Raw genomic sequence first — 23267 nt, 5'->3', positions numbered from 1 at the left:
CATCCTGGCTGCTGCAGCTGCCTCTAGATGGTGTTGGAAAGCAAGAGTAAATTATCCTACTTTTCAACCAGAAATCTTTCATGTAGCTTTGATATATTATGCCCGACTGATTGTTGCTAATATAGGTAATGAGGTAAAATAGAAGTATTCTGAAAATTGCAAAAAACAATGCAGCACTTTTTAATTCAATAAAAAAAACAGTATTCAGTTTTCTCTGCCTAACCACAAAGACAGCATTAAATATAAGATTTCTTAAACAGAACAGTTCAACAAACAAAATGTGTACAATTTTAGTTGACTGTCCTTAGGCACATTGATTACATACTTCAATTAAACTTTTATTTCTAAATTTTGGTTAGCAAAACATACCTAAGCTGCCACAACTTCCACCAGCTGTTGCATCACATATAGAACAGCAGAAACTTGATGCTAAAGAGTCAAGGAAAACTCTTTTGACTGCAGATTGCCCCAGTGTTATCTGAATGGCTCCTCTGCAGCATTATGCCTACTCAGCTTATTAGTGTATGCCTTTTGTTGCATACTGTCACGGCGACAAATTGAATAGTAACTGTGTAAACCACTAATGCTAGCTACGATAAGAAACATCAACACTATTAATTGCATCAAAGCGACAAATTAAGTCGCAAACAACAAGTCTCACGATTATCTGGACAGTTATGATCCAGTATGTGCTACAGTATCAGACCAAGTGCAAATGAATGGAGTTGAAATCATGCAGTGTTACTTTGACGTTGACTGTGGTGCCAAATTATTGGACAATGTTTTGTGCATGAATGCACAGCCCATACCATGTGCAAAGTAAACTGTAAACTATGAAAAAGTGAAGCAGAGCATTACATATTTTTCTGTATCCACCAATAACACGACATTCCAAACTTATTTCACTTAAACATTTTTTTTTCTTACCTTCAAGTTTTGTTGCAAGGGAGTATGCAGTGTTCAATGCTGACTGTTTTCACTAAGTGTGCAGGGAAATGCGAGGAAAAATGAAAAGAATGGTTAGAAGGCGAAAGAAATTTACCCAACCACGGACTAAATAATGTCTGTTAAAAATTAACTCTGGACACTGGGTTATGAAAGATACCATAGTGGAGAGCGCCAGATTAATTATGACCACCTGGGGTTCTTTAATGTGCACCCATTATACAGCACTCGAGTGCTTTTGCATTCCGTCCACATCGAAATGCTACCACTGTGGCCGGGAATCAAACCTGCAACCTTGTGCTCAGCAGCACAACACCATAACCACTAAGCACTAATGCCCATTTCATGTGCACCGATCACGGCAGCTGTAATTTTGGCATTCTTGAGCACCTAGTGGAAGACTGAATTGTTCTCGGCGTAAGCTTATTAAGTCTGCTTCGGTTAAAAACAAAGTAAAACAAACTAGGAACTTTCCATGAAAAGTTTTTTTGTGGTTGAATTTGTTACTCTGTCAAAACAAGAACTGAGCAGGCCAGCCACAGTGATGTGTCTAACAATCCACATTATTAGTTCACTTGCACGTGCGATTTTGCAGAAAAGGGCAGATTTTGCACTTGCAATTTGGAGGTGCAAATTTGCAAGTAAAATGGCAGAATGTAGAACAAACTTCACAATTTTAGTGGCATGAGCAGCGATTGACATTCTTGTTTCCTTGCAGCACTTCCAGTTCACCTCCCAAGATGACTAGAAACAAAATTAGAAATAAATCTGAAAAACGCAGAAAAATAAATAGTACAGTAAAAAATTCATGGGTTTTATTATAGATATATCATAGCATAAGTTTAGTTAGAAGTTGAGTTACTGAATCACTGATTACTACACACCAAAATGCAGAATCATAGAGTTTAGAGACCAGCCATATGAGCACTACTTTCGCAAAATTCCTGGAAATCTGGAAGTAGAAAGCACAAGTAACGACATCACTAATGATGTCACACAAAAGAATATGGCATATTTAACCAGCTAATTAATGGAAAACTTGCCTGGCATAGACTGAACATCTGCCTAGCAAAGTAGATGTTATGCAACTCCCTCCTCTCTCACTTCTCTCCCAGCGCTCACCTGCTCGCAACAGCTGCGCGTGCACTCTTTATGTGCTTTGACGTTGGCACTGGAGAGGGCGCGTAATATGCGCTTCGTGCGCCGCTCGCTGGGGGCTACGCCTTGCCAGGTGGCGCGAGCAGCGCTTGCTCCTCGCCTGCATATTATGCCAGGGGAAAGACGTTCTTTATTCTATGGTTCAGTCGCTTAACCTAAATAACATTAACACCGTGCTGCAAGTGCCACTAATAGACGCCTAAGTCAAAGATTAGGGTCGTCTACCATTTTTAGCCACTGCAATGCACAATTATAAGCTGTATGCAGGGATAAAAAAGCTTCTGTAAATTGCACTTACTTAAGCAGCTTTATTGAAACAGTTTCTTCATGGCTACAGCAAAATATCTGTTTAGCTTGCATGTGCGCTCCTTAACAATCTCCAACTGTGTATCAACAGCAGTATTCTTGGGGTCCAAATGCTTGGCCTGCTCAAGGTCACATTTAGCTCGCTCGTACTCTTGTAATTGGATTAGTGCAGTGCCACGTCGGTATAAGGCTTTGACATTGTTTGGGTCTATCTCCAGGGCAAGTGTGCAATTTTCAACAGCATGATCGTAGGTATAATTCTGTAGCTGACATGCTGCAAGGTTCAGAAGACACTTTAGTTTCAAACCTTGGATGTCTAGTTCTAGCTGTCTGGTCACATCATCAGGTACATTATCATGTTCTAATGAAATTACATACTTGTACGACCAGCTAAAGTGTCTGAAGGCCCACCTGTAGTGCTTTGCAGAGAATAACTGACTGCCCTTATCCCTGTGTTCACATGCGTGTCGCCACTTGTCTGCACTAGTCATATCGCAGACATGGGGAACATTGCTAAACGTTTCCAGTTCTATTCGAACTCTGTAGCTCTTAGGGGTCACATCGGGCTTCTCGGGTGGTGCTCCTCTGTTATGCGACACATCGCCTGCTTCCTTATTACTGTCTTTCATAGTGTCCCCTTGTACGCGTGAGACGTTGCTGCGGTCTGTCGCTGGCCGGTTGCCACAGTGGAGGTAGGCAGCTTTCGGTACGTACGGCACTGTAATGCTTAGCGGAAGAGTAAATAACAAATCGCAAACCTCTTCAGTGTTCATTGTCATCAAGCATTTTTCAAGGATCAGTTCCACTTCGCTCGAAACATCCCCGATGACTAAGGTTTTAGTCCGAATGCCACTTCCAAGACCAACAATTCCTTCCTCGTCCGATAAAACATTACAGCGACAAGACGATTCATGCAAAGGCTTCTTTCCAATGTGCCCGGCCTTTACAATTATTTTGCGAAATGACTTGTCGGGCGCTTCCCATTCTTCAAAATGAGTGTCTTTATCACTCATTGCACTGCTTCACACGCTAGTCACTCAAAGACCACTCTTCGCACAGTGATGCACACACGGTGATGATACGATGGCAGTGCCGGAGACCTCATGAAAACTTCAGAAACGCATTTTTGACAATACTTGCGGCGTTTCACACAGTACGCTTTGAAGTGGTCAAGCGCTTGCGTGGGTTTTTCTCCAATATTTTGTCGCGACGTTCAAGGGAACAGGAACGGCGCAGGTACTCCCACTTCAGTACTTAGTTATTTCATGGTCAACTGTGGTCAACTACGAACGACAACTACAGCGCAAGACATGGCAAGTGGCTCGTTGCGTCAGTTGCGTAGTATTACCATGCATTACCATAGCCAAACACATTTAGATTAGTACCATGTTAGTACGCTGGAACATTTTTGGTATTAATTGGAAGAATACAAAATAACCAATAAGTTCCAGTGATTAGCATAACAAAACAGCAAAAGCGCATCTTGGAACACCCGGTGCGCGAGAGCGAATCGCCCTGACCGCACTTGCTGTTGCGGGTGGCTGTCTGCAGGGGGGGTGACATCCATAGCCATCCGGCAGCGAACCTCTTTGGGGTCCTCGTTAATTTTTTATCATTGTCATTTCTTGTTTCAGACTGAATTTACTATTGACCCAACTTTAGAGCAAGCTTCTGAAGAGGCTTGACTTTGGAGGGAATCAGCCAAGGTCCTCGCATCGAGTCGTTGAGCGTGATTCAGCTGGTGTTGACGCATGTTTTGGAGCAGCTGAGCGATGGACTTTAGCGTCAAGTCTTTCAAAGGTTTTGCGACAGAAGCTGCAACCGTGTTCACCAGAGCCGTTCAGGTGACAGTAACAACGTTATGCACTATTCCACGTGCGCTGTGGTCTGGTTTTGCGCCCCTTATTGGTTTGTTATGCACCGTTGCTGTTCGACATGACGGGTACTTTCGAACGCAGAGATCGCCGCATGATCGTGAGCATCAGTAGCGTTTATTGTGAGCACCGCGGATTACATCTGCTTTAATGAAAAGGAAAGAACGCGTGTTGCTAAACGAGGTGTTGTACGCGCTATTTTTCGTCTTGTCTGAGCTAACTAACGATGCCTAATGCACGACCGCTTATGTCTTATCGCAGCAGGCACAAGGGCTCTAGACGAGCTCAACTTTCTTTTTTCATGTTTTTCCCATGTCCCTCGTGTGTATTGCAGGCGCCATTTTTATAGCAGAACCTATTGGATGTACTTCAATGTTTTACATATTGTGGCACTGAAAGCAGTCGCATGTTGGTATCAGCACCGAACCATCACTCAGCTACTCGCTACTTTTTATAACATTTACTGTTTGTCTGTTACCTGTGAAAGCGACAGGGCTATTAAAAAATTAGCTCATCAAGCACTACAGTTACTCTAGATCTGCATTGTTTATAACTGAGTACTAAATTGTGCATTGTTTTTCTGATTGCCATGCTGGCTGATACATTTTTCATTCATCCAACCAGACAGGTTAACTGGGAAGATTACGCTGGAGGTGACTCGCGGAAGCTATGAAAAATGAAGCCTGAATATATCAGTGAGGCTTGTAACCTCTTTTTCTCTAACAGTACACCGAGGAACGACTGGGAACATCAGACAAAACTGAACTTGATGCACACTTTGAGACGTTGGCTCAACGTTCTGACAGAACCAAGTATTGGACTGAAAGGCTGGTTGGTAAAACGGAAGCAGTCCTTCAACCCAATCCAAGTAAGTGAAATTCCTGCTTAGATTAGATTAATGAAGTGCCCTTCATGTTAAAACAGATGTGCAACCACTTCCATCTTCATAGAGACCTATTAAAAAGACACTAAAGAGCAACACAAAAGTCAATTTAGGCTGATAAATTATTCTTTCAGATTCATCTTTTCGTTCATTTTGCGAAAGGTTGACTACACTCTAAGAAAAGTTTTCACCCATTGGGGCTTATCTTGTCCCCAAACAATAATCATCTACCTTGCATCCCTTTCCTTTTTTTAATGCTGCACACCTGGTACTTACAGGTCATGAAAAGCATGTGCGTTATCAGCGTGACATGGCATTCTTGACAGGAAAGTAGTGAGTGCAGAATTTTCAAGTAAGAAAACGAAAGCAAAACAGATGACAATTATTGTTTGAGGACAAGATATCCCCCAAAGGGTTTAAACTTTTTTAGAGTGTATTACTAGAGAAAATAAAGGCCAAACTCCCGTTTATTTATGCCGGAACCTCGATGCTGTTAGGCAAGTGTTACAAACATATTTCAAAGTATTTTCTTGTATTTAGGCCGTTTTAGAGCGTCGCTCTTAGGCGTCCATTCCTGCGACGAGTGGCTGTAGTGGCATAACCGAGCGAACGAGCACAGCAAAACTTGAAAGAGTGAACATGTAGCGGGATATGAAAGACACAAGCCACGAAAAGCGGAGACCAATGAGAGCTGCCCCTTCAGTGACGTGCGCGCGGGAAACTGGTGTCACGCGGACCCACCCAACCGCTCGATGTATACTCGTAACTGGTCTCAGCCGGACTGCTCATTTCATATTATGGCCTGCTTGCGTCAGCTGTTGCTCGCGCTTGTTTGGTTTGCTTGGTTTGGTCTCGTTCGCACTTGTTTCGATGGTCATGGTGTGGAATTGTAATCTGATTGTATGCACGCCACAAATTGTGTAGTACTTTCTGGAAGCCATGTGCTGCCAGCAATTATGCTGGAACTTTCTACAAGTCATGTATAAAAGCCAATGCACTTGACTCATAGATTAGAAGATCAGATTTTAGACGATTCCCGACCCTGCTACATGTCTCTTTCAAATTCTTTGCCTCAATATATCGCGAAATGAAAATGCGTATAAAGCTAGGCTCATATTTTGCATTAGAGAGTATCATAATCCTAATCATATCAGTCCTTTTTACCTATAAACAAATAACTAGATCTGAGTATACACCATAAAAATCCATGATGTCATGTATTCTAGGTGCAGCCTGGAGTCTTGTAACGCATGACCCTTCGCAATGGACATCTCTACCTCTTCATAAGGGGGTGCACTTTCTTGCCAGTGGTACTCAGATGCATATAAAAAGCAGCGATGGCAACACACTGTGTGGCATATACCTGTGTTGATCACACATCCATCTGCCGAATACTTAAAGGAGACTGTTGCATCAAATTTCAGCCTCAATTTCTTCACTGTGGCAGCCACACAAGGAATTCCTGCTGTGCAGGGAGGCTAAGTTGTGGAAGAGTTTGCAGGGGATCTATAGTAGTTCTTGTGCTGAATTTCTTTTTTCATTCATCCTTGTAAGCAGTCTCCTCTTTTGTTGCTTTTTCTTTATTTTTCATGTTTACATGTGTACATGCATACTGTTCAACTGCATTTAACAGACTGATCTGAAAGCTTCTGAGTGTTGCAATGTGTAGCGCATTTTTTTCCCCTCAATGTTTGTACAATTGTGCATATTATCTATAACCTTAGTTGTTCTATTGTTCCAGTTGTTGCATTTTGGGCATCAGACAGACGCTTATGTGACAGGAACAAAAATAACCATTATTTCAAGCCGGCACTGGTTTATCTAGCCTTGCACTGTGCAGGGAACTGTCATGCACATACATACTTTGTTGTTCACATGACCTTTAACAATATGCTCAGTGTGCATGCTTTAATGTGTGAGCTCAGTTTTCTAATAATATATCAGATTATTTCATTGTGTGGATGCCAACCAGCAGTTTACATATATTTACATAAGTGTATACAGTGCCTTTTGAGGCACAAGGATGATGGAAAGGGAGGACAACAAACATAACCATAATACAACTGAGAACCATAATTTGACCTAACCATAATACAAACCCAAGGCAGAACAGTGGGGGCACTGAACATGAAACAGTTCTGATTGTTTTGCCTTGGCAATTTATCAACGAGCCTCGGACCATATTCTGTCTCACAGGGTGTTGATTGACTAAGCCAGTAGACAGAATGCCCTGCACTACCTGAGGCATTACGCTCTGCAGGAACACAACCCAACAATACATAGGCTGAAGTCAAAGAATGTTAATATTGATGCGACAAGAAAAATGCTGTAAAGTTAAAAACTGGTTAAGCATAGGTTACGTAAAATTGTAGACACTGCAATGAACTAAAGAAGAAAAAAGTTCGACAGAGACACTTGAAACTGCTTACGTATGGGAATGCAAAAGCATTTAGTCCCTTTGGTGAAATTTCTTTTTCTATTTTTTTTTTTTCGCGCACGTTCCTTGTCTGTGCAAGTTCTCGCCTGCGTACTAACTGCTCCTCAGTAAGACCAAATCAAAATGCGCGAAGCATCTCAACGTGCCCACTTGCCCGTGAGGACTTCATAAGTCGAAGGATCGCTTAATGGTATTCAATTGTACATTAATGCATTTTATTTTATACGCACATTTTATAGACTCATAATGCGGTGCCACCTCCTCCCCATTGACTGCGCCTTCACGTGCCCAATGACGCAGGCACTACGCTACACCTTTAGTCAATCAGGGGGCGCATTCCAGGACTATCACTTTAGGTTATACTCTCACTTCAGCCACCAGGCGCATGCTGATTGACTGGTTGAGCAAAACTGGATGGTTGAACATTACGTGTTTTTAATGTTTGTGCTGTTGGCCATTATTGGTACTATCATTCGGTCACATCACTGACTACGATGCCGGATTTTCGTGTAATGGGGCTTAGATGCTTTCGCATTAAAAATATATGTATTGTTGGTGACGGTGACCTGAGTGACCTGGTTGGTACGCTGCAATTTTTATAGGAAAAAGACATGGCATGTTGGGAGTTCGTTTCATACTTAATTTTCTAAACACATTAACTTCATTGGTTTTTGGAGGAGTAAATTGACAACTCGATGCTGTTGCTCTTATGCTCGTGGACATCTTTCTGGGGCAATGAAGAGAAAGCTACAGGGGGAAAGCGCGCACAAGTAAGGGTACTCCTGAAAAAAGTTCTACATTTTCAACTGGATTAGTTTAAGCTGGGCAAAAGAAAGCATAAACATCTTAACACAGCAAAATAATACAAAGTATACCTCCGATTGTAAAACTTCCCCGTAGCTTTCCTCTCATTGCCACAGAAAGTTGTTTAGCAAACGGCAACAATTATCAGAAGTGCATATGAATAGTAAAATATAATAGCCATGCTCACCCTTTGGCTACGTGACATGAATGTACAAGTATTTCTCATGATATAACAGCCATAGGATGTCAAATGTGACATTAGAACTTCAGGTTTAATGCTTTAATGTATGTTCCAGTTGACAAACTCTTTAGCATATGACATGCTTTAATGAAGTGCACTTTGTGGATCCTGAAAACGAAATGGGCTGCAACATTTTGCTTTTATGAAATCCTGAATGTCTGCCATTAACCATGTATACCATTATAATGTAAACATAGTCATGTACACACCTGGCATGTATTCACAAACAGTGCCTAATAGCATTGTTACCCTTTCATTCTTTCATAACATGCTTTAATGAAGTGCACTTTGTGGATTCTGAAAATGAAATGGGCTGCAACATTTTGCTTTTATGAAATACTGAATGTCTGCCATTAACCATGTATACCATTATAATGTAAACATAGTCATGTACACACCTGGCATGTATTCACAAACAGTGCCTAATAGCATTGTTACCCTTTCATTTTTTCATAACATGCTTTAATGAAGTGCACTTTGTGGATTCTGAAAATGAAATGGGCTGCAACATTTTGCTTTTATGAAATCCTGAATGTCTGCCATTAACCATGTATACCATTATAATGTAAACATAGTCATGTACACACCTGGCATGTATTCACAAACAGTGCCTAATAGCATTGTTACCCTTTCATTCTTTCATACTTACTGCAGATGTGCGGGTAGAAGATTATCTCTTTGAAAAGCTTGACAAGAAACGAGACAGACTAAATAATACTGAGCTACTGGGCCAAGACATGATAGACGCTGGAACCGACTTTGGTCCTGGCACCTCTTACGGTACTAATTACTTTTTTGCTTTTTTTTTTCTATGTACAGCCAATTGCAAGGAAGTGAAAGTCACTCAGCTGTTGCTGGCAATGGCTAACGGGCCTTTTCTTTTGTGTGTGTGTGTTTCTATGCTGTCTTTTTCTTTAGAGGAGACATGTGTTACAGTTTCTCACACTCACCTGCAGGCTTTTCTGCTCAATTTAATCCAAGCACCAGTCAATTTAATCCAAGTGCCAGTCAATTTAATCCAAGTGCCATTCAACTTAATCCAACTGCCAGTCAATTAATCCAAGTGCCAACCAGTTCAATTAAGGAACCACTGTATTTAATACAAATACCAGCCAAATTAATCCAAACATAGTGTCCTTCAATAACATTCAAATTTCATGGCAACTAAAGTATTTCTAAAATATTGGGGGTTGTTAATTTTATTCAAAATAGAAGAGCAAGGTGGGGGACCAATAGCATTCTTCTCACGTGACTAATGAAAACCTTTGGACACTTCTTTATGTTTTGAGCGCGACTCAGAAGACAAATTCTTGCAGACAAATCTGAGGAAATGCCAGTGTTGGATCATTAAGAGTTAGTGATGCAGGTGCGATGTTGTGTTCGGTATCAACTGAAACACAGAGTGACTCAATGATGATCACTAGGCACTGGCAGGCCTTGGTTAACAGTGAATACAAATAGCTTTTCCTGCTGCCGCTATCGGTAGCTTTCAGTTGAATTCATCGCCTAACACCGTACTAATCAATGACACTGTGCTGCGTGAAAGTAAGAGAGTACCAAACCAAGCGCATCACTAGTGATCACTAATGACGCGGCGTTATCAATTGGCAATGATAACAAAAAAGCTCATTTTATGACAGTTTGATTGATACCATTGACGACACGCACAAATGAAAGCTGCCATTCTCAGAGAAAATAAGTGGTTCATAATCACTAGTGACTTAGCACACCAGTTCCTAGTAGGCGGTGTTGAATCACTCATTTCATGACATCTCATTTGATATCCATGACATTATCGCATTTAAATGAAAACAACGAACCAAGCATAGTAAGTAACTTGTGCTCGCTAGTGACTTGACCCTGTCAGTTAGGTGCATCATGCACTTATTGCTAATTTCATGAGTATTTGAATCGTGTCGATGGTGATGTGTTCGATTGAAAGCTACCGATAGCACCAGCAGAAAGAGTTATTCGTATTCACTAGTAACCAAGGCCTACCAGTACCTAATGATCATCATTGAGTCACTCTTTGGTGTTTCAGTTGATACCCAAGATAATATTGCACCCACATCACTAACTCAGTTAACGATCCTATGCTGACATTTCCTCGGACTTGTCTGCGAGAATTTGTGTTCTGAGCCGCCTTCAACACACAAAGAAAAACATCCAAAGGTTGTCATTAGTCAATTGGGAAGAACGCTATTGGTCCCCACTTTGTATTTTTTTTTAAATTAAAACATAAACTCCTAACATTAACAAAATTTCAGTTGCTTTGAAACAAGGTTCTTGAAGCATGTTACTATTGTATTAAATTCACAGGTATATGGATTATTTTGGCTGGCATTTGGATTAAATTTAATGGGGCTTGCATTAAATTGAGTGGCGCTTAGATTAAAATGACTGGCGCACGGATTAAATTGACTGGTACTTGGATTAAGTTGAGGGGGAAAGCCTGTAGCTGTGCAGTTCAGCGCCTTCTTTTCCTTTACCACTACATTCCATCAGAGTAAGCTGCTACGAAGGGATCATCACTGGATGAAAACATTCACAATTGAATGAGTTCAAAAATATATTTGGAGGTGTTTCAGAACCTTACGCATATTTTAACAATGTGCATCAGCAAAGAGAAAAAAAAAGAGTACAATTCAATATATAGTGCTTCAAACATAAGCTACTATTTGTTTTATGTTGTCAGTGATAATCTGAATTTCTGCACTCTCATCACAATTGTAATGTTTGCCATCTTTTTTATTGACAACTTAACGAATTGATACCAGGCTCGAGCCTTGTAATGAGTTTGTGTCTTTAAATGCTGGTTGATTATTTACGTTAACACGATATAAAATTAATTCGATTATTTGCGTTGAAATGATCTAAAGGTACATACCATAAAGCTATAATTGTTATCTTAATAAAAACATGCGTAGTTGAAAATGCATTTTGCACGCATTGTGACTGTTTTGCCAGCTTTTATTCTTTAACATTATAATGCCATTGCATGCAAATATATATATATTTTATTTATGTGTCGCACTGCCCAGTAACTGTCAGTTTGTAAATCAGTGGGATTAGGTACAAATGGCCAAATTTTTCCTATGAGGCAGATGCCTTAGCAGAGCATTGAACTTTTGTCCTGCTCTGTACTATAAGTGGCAAGCAAGTTTGAATTTCTAAGGCGTATAAAGGATATGACAATCACACAATGCATGCCCAACGTAGGCAATAACTTTCGTTACATTGATAAAATATACAGATGACTGCATGAAACAGGATCATTTCCTTTATCAGAACAATGAGACGAGCACTTATGGATGCATTGTAGCTGTGAAGCAAAGGGAAGTTGTTATTACAGACGTGCTATATTTACATGAATGTAATAAATGTAAATAAAATGTAAAAATAGGTCTGAAAATTGCCTTTGCGTTAGAATCGTATGCAAAACCAAAACGGTGTTGGTGGCATTGGCAACAGCTTACCATCAGAGCTGTTGGATGTAGCATCATTGCCATTATGAGAAGGCAGCCATAGAGTTAATATAACCAACTCTTGAGGAAAAGCTCCCCATAGTGCCCATGCATTGAAATCTGCAACTGCAAGGACGCCACCATGTTGCTACCCTGTGCAGGCGTGCAGGCGCAGCACGATCTTGAGCCTCCTTCAGTATGGTGGCGCCATCTAGTTCAGGTGCCTGCAAACACATCCTTTCGGGCACTGTAAATTTTATAAATAGCCATCCGATCTTTCTGAAAAACATATGGAAAGACCTTTAAACATTGTCCATGCATACATAATACTTGTAAATGCTTGTTTTTGCATAGCATTATGAATATTCTTAGTTCTACAATAATGAGTCATAGCAACACGGCGCCACCTTTGCGGTTGCTACTTTTTTTTGACCAGCTTTTCCTCTAGACTTAGTAAACTAACTCTATGATGGTGGCAGAGCATGTTTTCTTAAATTGTAGATTCATTTTGTGCACGTCTAAGATCACTTTCGAAGATGCTATCACTTTTGCAAGGTTTTGTGCAACTCTGCACTGAATGCGTCGGCATATATAGCCACCAGCGTTTCTGGTGCTGTGCCTACCTCACTATCTGCAGAGAGTGTCAGGAGCACTCTCAGCCGCGTATTTTGTCAAGTCTGATGCAGAGTCACATAAAATCTTGTGAAAGTGATAGTAAAATCTCTAAATGTGATCACTCGAGAACACAGCCTTGTGTGTTTGGTATCTGTGACCAGTGAAGCACAAATGGCGATGATGATGCACTGCTTTCATTATGAACGCTCATTAAAAAAAAATTTTGCCTTCTGTGAAGTGAAATTCTGCACATCTCATTTTTTTTGTTTTTTCTGATCACAAACATGGGGACGTGCTATACTTTTCTTTTGTAAATGGGGTACATGTTACATTCTGGTTCATGCTACATTCATATACATCTTGCATTCAGGTGCACTTCTATTTTCTTGCATTAAGCCCATAAAAATTGCATGTGCGTTAGGTGCGGGGGCACGTTTGAATCATGCAAATACGATACACTAAACAAACTACTGGAAAACAAATGACATGATCTGTATCAGCACTGTCACTTTGCTGATGCAGATGGTTGCCTGTGATGCTCCACCTATCATAATGTGGAGCTTTGGTATCAGCATAGCGTTCAAGATTGGGTGGCCGGACCAAGAACTTTTGCTGCGCTGCCTAACCTTGAATTCCACTGTATCAAATCAGTGGTATTTTTCCTGCCACCAAGATGACACCACAGTTTTACCTGTGATGAGATTTCTACCTTTCGTTTTGTCAGGCCTTGCAGCAATTGTTGGCATTTTTTTCAGCTTCTTTTGAATAAAGCGCATGCTTACTGTCGCGAAACATGGTGGTCAGAATAGAATAGAATAGCTTTATTTACATCTACTTGATGGAGGAGGCTGCAAGTAAAAGCTGCTCCAGTAGGCAGCTTGACGAGGCCCGCAGCCCCCTCTACAGAATATTCGGCAACAGCATACATGCAAGCACATATGCATCATACATACATATATACACATACACATATACATATGTATGCATACATATATATACACATACTCGTATATACTCTCATGAACCCACATACTCGCATTTACACATGCACACCCATATCCATACAGAGCCACTGGTGACAAAACCAAAAGTACTTAGGGTAGCTTGTGTGGTTCTCGTGGTGAATACAAATGAGACAAGAATACGCCACTGAACATTATATACACACATATATATACATACACATGCATTCATATACCCGTATATGCATACACACTCGTATGCATACCTACACACACACATATGCAGAAGCATATATACACACTTTATATACATACTAGCCGAGAGGATGTACACTCAACCAGTAATTTAAAAATCATGCATATACAAGTCTCTCAGTTGTTGGGCCGTTATTTGGGTGATATCAACGCCTACATTATTATATTTTTTTAGAAGCATTGGCATTGTGTGTGACAGCTTTTCCCTTAAATAATTTGTTCTGGGTGTGACCACCCGCCATATCTCTTTATGACGGGTAACATAAAATTCAAGGTTAGAAAGTTGTCGTAGAAAGGAGCAGTTCAGTTTTACTTCCCGCCTAAATGCAGTTGTTAACTTGTACTGGTATAACTTTAACACAGAAATTATGTTGGCTTCCTGAAATAAGTTTATAGTATGGGAGTTGTAGGGGACATTAAAGAGTAGGCGAACAAACTTCTTTTGCAAGACAAGTAGTTTATGCAAATTAACAAAGGTAGTCGTACCCCATACCAATAAGCAATAATAGAGGTACGAATAAAAAAGCGAGTTATAAATGAGAAGTTTAACTTTAAACGGCAATAGTGATTTACATTTCCACGTCATGCCAATGACCCTAGATAACTGGATTGTGACTGCGTCAATGTGTTCGTCCCAGAGCACATTACTCGAAAACGTTATGCCGAGAGTTGTCATACTAGTAACCATTTCTATCGTTTTTTCCCCGTACATAATGTTAATATTTGAATTCACTGGCTTATTTTTAGGCCTAAAGAGCACAGCTTTGGTTTTGTTTGTATTTATTTCTAATTGGTTAATTATTGACCAGTCCCTCAGCTTAGAGAGCATGAGGTTCGTTTCATACTCTGTATCTGTACAGTTTGTTCCTGAAACAAATATACTGGCGTCATCAGCATACAGGACATATTTCGCGTTTAGGTAAATATTAGTTACATCATTGATATAGGCGTTAAAAAGAAGGGGCCCCAAGACACTTCCCTGCGGAACTCCTTTTGAAATAGGCTTCATACTTGAACAATGCATATCTATCTGAACAAATTGCTGTCTGCTTGCTAGGTAAAATTTAATTAGTGCTAAAGAATGACCTCGAATGCCATAGCTATGAAGTTTTTCAGTCAATGTTAAATGGTGAATATTACCAAATGCTTTGCTAAAATCCACATAGACGCCAAGCACAAGTCTTCTTTCTTCGAACTGGGATAAGATGAATTCCTTTTGTTCCAACAGTGCATATTCGGTGGACTTAAGCTTTCTGAAGCCGAATTGGGCAGGTGATATCATATTGTTCTTCTCGAAAAATTATTAAATTGGCGATGTAAGATTTTTTCCAGGCCCTTAGAAAAGATGGGCAATATGGATATAGGCCTATAATTTTGGATATCATTTCTGTCTCCCTTTTTAAATAAAACACTCACTTTAGCGATTTGCATTCTTTTCGGAAAAGTTGCACTGGACAAACATAAATTAATAATATATGTAAGGTACGGTGTGACAATATCTAACACGTACTTTATCGGTATAATTTGCATGCCTTCAAAGCCACACGAACTATTTCGCAGTGACGTGAAAGCAGAGAAAACTTCATGTTCAGAGACAGGCTCAAGAAATAATGAGAAGGGGCTAGCAACAGGCTTCAACTTAAGCAATGTCCTAGATGAACTGTTTTGATTGTTGCTAACAAAGTGATCATTAAACATAGTGGCGAGAGGGATGCCAGATATCTCATTGCCATTTATGCTCAGTTTTTCTATACGAGAATGCGATTTATTACGATTAAGGACAGTATTTAACCTTTTCCATAAGAAGTCAGGTTTTGGTGCAGAGCACTCAAATTCAGACTGAATGTGTCGCACTCTACTTAGTTTTATTTCTTTATTCAGTTTATTTCGATAAGTTTTGAATTGTTTCAGTGTATCTGGGTCCTTATTTTGAATAAATTTATGATACAATTCGTTTTTGCGATGTATTTTTGCAAGCAGTTCAGGCGTTATCCAAGGTTTAGGAATTTTTTTGCCTGAGGTAATTCTTTTTTCGGGAAAGTGGTACTTGTATATACCAGAAATTATATCTATGAACTTTGTATATGCCTCTTCAGCGTTCGCGATTTGACCGATAACTTCCAGGTCACAGGTTAACATCTGAGTTCTAAAAGCCTCAAGGTTGGCTGCTGTGATTGGCTGATAAGTGAAGCATCTCACATCCCTCTTGTCTCAAAAACTATGTTTAGGTATCGTAATAAATATTGGAAGGTAGTCGCTTATGTCGTATGATAGCACACCGGCGGTTATGCTGTCGTTTTGCATATTTGTTATGAATAAGTCGAGTAGAGTTTCACTGCTGTCTGTAATTCGGGTTGGCGAAGCAATCAGATTTTCAAAACCATTTGACGTTATTATAGTGATCATTTCTTTCTGGTACGTGGAATTTACAGACAGATCTATGTTAATATCACCACCAAATATCAAGAACAAGTTATTCTCGACAACACAGCACATTCCCAATTTTCGCCTTGCCGAACACATAGGCAGATCTGGACTTCTGCTCAGTAATTTCCAGTTGTTCAATAAAAATTTAGGTAGCCTGAATACGAACTTGTTGTAATTTAAGCAATTCAATTTATTATTTCGCCAGTCTTACGACATTTGCATTCTTTTAGAACAATGCGCAGTGCTGTAGCACCGGGCCTCTCTCTTTGAACAAGCACAACACTGCACACATCTTGTGACATGTTGTCCTCTTATTTCATTACTGTCATTGTCATGGCATACCTTAAAACTGAAAGCAGTTTATTTTCATTTTTAAGTTCCTCAGTTGGCTGTACATCCAATTGAAAATGGCATCATGCATGCATGTGTCGAATAATCTAAGTGCCTTTTTTTAAAATTGACGTTCATGCAAACTTTGTTTTGCTTTGTTTAGAAATGAGAAAAAATTTTGTGTTGAATTTAATATTCGAGGGTTACCTTTTTTGACTGTTGGGATTTGATTCGATTAGGAAATTTAACTTATTTCACTATTACAGCTAAGCTGTATAGGCGGACATTCACGTTTTCTTGTGCGGCAGCAGTGTTTGGTGGCATGGTCATTACCAATTGCCAACCAGAGAACAGCCAGCAACACAGCCTGTGTCGCAGCTCTGAAGTGGCTGCATGACCAGAGTGTCGATGAAAATGCACAGACCATCACTAAAAGCAGCCAGCAATGCAGCCTGCGTAACAGCCCCTTAACGGCCATATGACCAGGTCGTGCTTGCATGTGGCCACTGGCAGAACACATAGGAACATGTGATATGGAAAGTATAGAAGCACTGAGATCTGATATGGTGAGCCGCTTGAAAAGAATCGGGTGTAACAGGGCATTTGCATGAGATATAGTGATGTGTTTGCAAAGTCTTGTGTATATTTTAGGCAGTGGGAGACCAGGCCCCTAGGACTTCCAACGGGTGTGAGAGAGCTGCTTTATACAGCTTTGCTGTTTTTTATTGTGTAAGTTGCTTGGATTCACGTGCATCCAGGAAGGTTTTTGCTGAGCTCTTTTATATCACATTAGTATGTGCATCTTGACTACAATGTGATGGTTTTGGTTATCTGACTTGGTTACAGGGAGTGCCCTCATCAAAGTTGGGCAGGCTCAACAGAAGCTGGGCCAGGCAGAGCGAGAGTTTGGCCGCCTGGTGCACACAAACTTTGTCCAGCCACTAAGGAGGTTTCTGGATGGAGACATGAAGACAATCTTGGTAAATAATCCCTTATCCTCTTCATTCCTAAATGAGGCCATTACTGCCATGGCCAAAAATTGGTCAAAATAAGGCAAAACTTGGGGAAGTCAAGAGTATGAATAAATCTCGTCTGGTCTGGAAGAATTGTCAAGAAAACAAAACAGACTTCGACCAAGAGGAAGAAATTATTCAAAACTTAATTAGTTGGCCTGTGTGCCTTGTGAAGGTTTTTGAAGAGTCTGACAAAAAACTAATTTCCCCCTCATTGTGAACAAAACTCCCCTGTGGGGGCTGGAACGTCAAGCTTTAATAATTTTTTTATCATGGTCGGTGTCTTCTTTGTTTTTTTGATAAGAAAAAACTTGCTTTCAGCACTTCACTTTGGGGATAGGAAATGCAGTCGATCCCGGATATGTCGAACTCGAAGGAAATTGCAAAATAGTTTGATGTACCAATAATTTGAAATATAAAATATCCGTATCTGAAGCTTATCAGAGATATCCTCACATTCCTGACAGTTTCTTGGAACTTACCAATTTGCTTCCCCAAGTCAATATAGACTGCACAGAAGTTGGCTTATGTTTTGCTCACAAACTTTACAAGTCACACGTGGTGCGAAATGGTCTTTGGAATGCTAACCCTAAAAGCCCTCATTGCTCAGATACATAACTGTGGTGGTGCATCTTGCGTGCATCGAAGTGGGTGTTGCTTGTTTTAATTCAAGAAAAGGTAGAAAGACACACTGCAGAAGCAAACTATCCTGTATGTATATGCACCTTGCAGCCATCAGTGCACTTGTACTGCAAATCGTGCTTGAACGTGCCCGGCCGCATGGCCGTTTCGATATGCACCATTTAAAAGGCCGATCGTCATACATGGCCAACGAGCCGGGCGGACTGTTGTACCGGGTTTCGGAACCGGCTTTCTGTTGGAGCCAGCCATACTCGCTTCTCGACCATCCTAGAAAGTCCGCGGGTCTCTTGCATACCACTCGGCACTCGTGACGCCTTGCGGCCAATACGTGCTCCCTTTGTTCTGAACCGTTCCCCTCTGGCCTCTGTGCGTCGGTGACTGCCGACACTACACACACGCTGTGAGTTTAGAAAGTGCTGTTCAGCTTTTCAGGACATTCGGGGCCGTTCCTACTGACATGTAACTGTGCGTGCACGAATGAAACGCGTTCAGCGTGGACTAATGAATCTCACAGCGACTAAAGCCCTTCCATACACGTTTCCGCCAACCAGGTTAAGTACCGCCAACTTGCCCTCCTCCTCCATGCTCCTCTCCCACTCACCTCTTTAGCTTTCGGCGCCAAGCGGAACTTACGTAGCTGCAGCTTCCTGTTCCGAGTGGAAAGGACGTTTTGTTTTTAGTGTTGTTTACTTTTGCGTCGCCGGAGAGGCTTTAATTGCACCAGCTGCGGTTGAAACTGTGAATACAATTCCATCCAAGAACCACTGCCTATTGTAACCAGCGATCTGCTCGTGTTCGCTGCTTCGCGTCAACCTGCGACCGGCTGTGGCACGAGTGACAACGTGCAGTGGAATGTAGTTCCTGGGCGCTTGGAGACCACTGCCGTTTTTCGTGCATTTGGAAAACAGTGACCGCTAACTACTACTTCAGCGGAATACAACAGCTTGTCCCCTTTGCATTCTTCTTATGGTGACTGCCACAGCTCTGCTAAGCACGCGCGGGCGTCTCACCATCGTCTAACAGCAGTCAAAGCGGAAATTCCCGCGGCGCAACTCCAGGAAGCGGAAACGCCAGAACCGGAAATTTTTAAACCGGAAATGCCGGAAACGGAAATACCGGAACCGGATTTGGTGTGAGGGGAAAAGGCGGCGCACAACAAAGGTTATCGCTACTTAAGAAAGCGGCGGTGGCGCGTTGATGCAGGGGCTTTAACAGCGACAAGTCTTGCACGTTGTTGCTGCAATGGCTCTTTCTCTGACGGCAGATGTGGCATGCAGTAGGTTTAGTGCATTGTAAAGATCCGTCCAAGTGGAGGTTGAGGTTGCTTGCGGAATCCTAAAATCCTGTTCATGGAAAGCCCTTGTCTACCAGAAGACAAACCTGGTGGCACAGCATCTCCAGTTCAGCGTCCCATGCACGGCGCCACTCAGTGAAACAATTAGATGTCATCCACCCTTTCTTGTGGAACACATATGAGACTGGAAGGCCTTTCTCATTCGTGAACCAGAGTAGCGATCTGCTCTTGCTGATAACAAACGGCCACAGTTTGCACAAGCCATCCATATGTACAGCAAGCAAAACTGGAGCATACTGCTCATTTTTCCTCTATGGCATGTACTGCCCTTCAGAGTCAATATCTTGTTTGACAGCATCTGCCAAAACAGTGCCGTTTCAAATTCGTCAGCAGTAAATATTTACGCCAACGTGAGAAGTGATTGTATATTTGTTAGGAGAAGCGCACTTGCAGGGGCGAGGCACGGTGCAGTGCTCAATACATATATTGAATCTGTTGGTGAACGGGATTTCAATGCTTGTGTAGTACATCGGTATACTTTTGCATGGGATTTTCAAGGCAATTTTACACCTGTTCAAGATCGACAATAATTTGATAGATCGGAGTTTGATATATCCGGGATCGACTGTGATAGAGTTGAAGAAAAATAATTCACAATAAGGATGGAAAGTTCAAACAGACATGACCTAATTAGGAGTATTGTATTCTGTCATATCTTTTCTTCCAAGTGAGATATTTTAAATCAAAACACATATTATAAAAATTGATATTATATATTATATATATATATAGTTTATATTATATTAAACGTATGTCGAAAAATAAAAAGCAAGTTTTCAGGACCCTCGTCTTCCCTTAAGGGGAGACAGGATGCAGCTTTGGCATCACGAAAAATGACAAAAAAAATCATTTTTTGAAAAAATCATTTTTTGAAAATAACATTTTCAGTTCTATAACCCTTTGTCTTTCTGGTTCCGAGATATCATCACGAAGGACGACGTACAGGTACTCTTAAAAATTTGTTGTATCAACCAAGGGGGCAAAAAATTTCACAGAAATCACGAAAGAACAGTATTTTTCAAGCCACAATGTTTCCGAAATGGTGCAACTGAGCACTGCGTCTTGGTCTTGATGTAAAGCGCACTTTTCCATCTTCAAATTTGCCATGCCACTTCAGCTATCTCCTCCATACAGAAACAAGTGCACAAAAAGCAAATGATTGAAGGCCGTTCCGAAGTCTCCAATTGGCCGTGCCTGCCACGTGACTCCATCACGGTTTGCTATTGGTCTGGCACTCGCTCCATAGGGGCATCGTCTATTCTTTGCACCTCGCGAGCTCTCGATGTCGCGATCACCGGAATACCGATGAGTGTTGGAACGGGTGTGACGTGGACATAGCAGAAGTGCGGTGTCGTGGCTGACTCCTCTGTTACTGGACGTCTCAGACGCACGGCTAAGCATTCCGAGCTAAGCACTTTGTGACCAAACACTTTGCATGGGGAAACCGTCTGACACAACAAGTGGATAAGCCTTTTGAGCATTGGAGTTTAGATTTCGCTTCCAAGTTTGCTTCCAAGTACATCGCGTAAGCAATCCCCGAACTTGTGGCTAAGCTTTTCAAGCATCGGTGCCGTGACCAAGCACATTGCGCACGCAATCCTCAGCACCCGCGACCATGCACATCGCGTGCGTACTCTTTGGACCCATGGCTGGGCATTTTGTGCTTCGGCACATTGGACTCGGCGATCGAGCACATCGTGCGCGGACTCCTCAGGCCCGCAGCTAAGCATTTCGCACATCGGCGCCTCGGATTCGGCGATTGAGAACATTGTACACCGACTTCTCAGACCCGCGGCTAAACATTTCGCACAGCAGCACCTCATATTCGGTGATTGAGAAGATTGTGCGTGACCCACCGCGGTGGCTACGGTGTTGTGCTACTAAGCACGAGATCGCGGGATCAAATCCTGGACAAGGCAGTCGCATTTTGATGGGGGCGAAATGCAAAAACACCCGTGTGTCATGCATTGGAGGCATGTTAAGGGTCCCCTGATGGTCAAAATGAATCTGAAGTCACCCACTATGGCATGCCTCGTAATCATGTCATATGATTTCAGCACGTAAAACCCTATAAATCAACTCAATTCACATTGTGTGTTGTCAAGAATGGCGAGTTGCGCAACAAGATTGCCACCTTGCCACCCGATTACGACAAGGGGTGCAAGACGCGCACCTCTCCCTCTCCGTCGCTGCAGCTGGGAGGCGTTCAAAGAAGCGGCCTTTGCGTTGGAATCCGCCGCCTTCCTCCAGCCCCTTCGACATTGTGACGGGACTAGTTCGGTGCGTGAACAATGATTCCGGAGTTCCCCAACGCGGAGCTGATTTGAAACGCTGGACAAGCTGCCGTGGGGACGACGTTTTTTCGTGCGTCTCACGCTTCGGAGTGGCGCAGAACAACGAGCGACCCTCGATCGACTCCGATAGTTCCCGGAACGGCACCCCGCGCGGTTGCCTCTGTGTACAGAGCGCGGTTGCCTTTGTGTACGTAAACTGGTCTGCAGAGCAGCTGCGAGTTGGTGATGTGTAAACGAACAGTCGCCGCGTCGTAGGACCGGCGGATCGAGTGTATAAAAACTGTGGTTGTGCGAATGCTGAGGACACACTTCTCTTGAGCAGTCATGTTAGACTGAGTCACTTCTCTCATGCAGTCCTGTTGGACTAATACTCTTTTTCTCAAGCAGTCATGTTAGACTGATTTAATTTCTGTAAATAAACCCTTTTCCTCGTTCTCGATGAGAAGCAGTTCTTCACTTCATCAACGATCTCAGCGTAAATAAGTTGGACGACGGCATGGGCCAGCTACCTCCGAATTCATGCCGTACTCCACTCTTGGCAAAGGACCACGGACGATGGGATTGAGCCCCCAATCCTGACAACTGGCTGACAGCGGTGAGATGGACTTTGCGACATGGTGCTGTATCTGCGGTGAGTGCTTGGTTTTTGCTTTGACTCTCTAGGCTTCATTTTGTGGTTGTTCTGTTTAGAACAGTAGGGAAGCTAGATTGTTGTGTGTTAGCTAGGTTGTGTTTTCCTAGCTAGATTTAGAGAGCAGAATCAAGGCAGTAAAGCAGCAGTCATGGAGTTAAGGACACTGCTGAGAGACGAGTTGTTGATTGTTGGTGAGGAACTGGGCCTAGATGTACGCAAGGAAATGCTCAAATCGGAATTATTGGAGCTAATTTCCAATCAGGCCAGTGAGCAAGATATTGAAATGGGATTGGAACTTCTCAAAAAGAGAGAGAAACGGGAAAGAGAGAGAGAAGAACGGGACAGAGAAAAACGAGAGAGAGAGGAACGCGATAAAGATCGCGAGTTAAGAAAAATGCAACTTGAACTTGAAAACAGGCGTTTGGAGTTGTCTCAAGGAAGTGAAGGCGCTCTGGGTCGATCAAGTGAGGCAGAATCGTACCGCATGGACAGGCTATTAAAGCCATTTGAGGTCGGGACCGATATAGGCTTGTTCCTATGCAATTTTGAAAGGACTTGCGAAAAGATGAACTTCGGCCCGAGTACATGGCCACAGCGGTTGCTGTCTATGTTGCCGTGTGAGGCGGCGG

General features: G+C 42.0%; 2 protein-coding genes across 5 annotated transcripts in view; one reads left to right on the top strand and one right to left on the bottom strand.

The window, feature by feature from the left end:
- Window positions 1-2391: 2391 nt before the first annotated feature.
- On the bottom strand, window positions 2392-3756 carry LOC135906150 (uncharacterized). Its single transcript, XM_065437384.2, has one exon. It carries the CDS (start codon window positions 3420-3422, stop codon window positions 2412-2414), a length of 1011 nt encoding a protein of 336 aa, XP_065293456.1. The 5' UTR covers window positions 3423-3756; the 3' UTR covers window positions 2392-2411.
- A 192-nt stretch (window positions 3757-3948) lies between these two features.
- EndoB (SH3 domain containing GRB2 like, endophilin-B) overlaps window positions 3949-23267 on the top strand; it is a 102985-nt gene continuing 83666 nt past the window's right edge. For 2 of the 4 annotated variants that reach the window (XR_010565653.2, XM_065437382.2), the window contains exons 1-4: window positions 3949-4253; window positions 5010-5151; window positions 9303-9428; window positions 17548-17681. Coding sequence is in view for 3 of the 4 variants with exons in the window: in XM_065437382.2 (XP_065293454.1) it covers window positions 4182-4253; window positions 5010-5151; window positions 9303-9428; window positions 17548-17681 (474 nt within the window). In the remaining variant the exon portion in view is untranslated. The remainder of the gene's footprint in view (window positions 4254-5009; window positions 5152-9302; window positions 9429-17547; window positions 17682-23267) is intronic. The other 2 variants (XM_065437383.2, XM_065437381.2) reach the window with 2 other exon arrangements.

This window comes from Dermacentor albipictus, chromosome 1 (assembly GCF_038994185.2).
Source record: "Dermacentor albipictus isolate Rhodes 1998 colony chromosome 1, USDA_Dalb.pri_finalv2, whole genome shotgun sequence".
Classification (NCBI taxonomy): Eukaryota; Metazoa; Arthropoda; class Arachnida; order Ixodida; family Ixodidae; genus Dermacentor; species Dermacentor albipictus.
Note: the sequence above shows the minus strand (reverse complement) of the source record. Positions and strands in the feature narration are given on the sequence as shown.

What these genes read in the sequence shown, in the direction of transcription:
- LOC135906150 (XM_065437384.2), bottom strand. Translation starts at nt 3,422, where the DNA reads ATGAGTGATAAAGACACTCATTTTGAAGAATGGGAAGCGCCCGACAAG.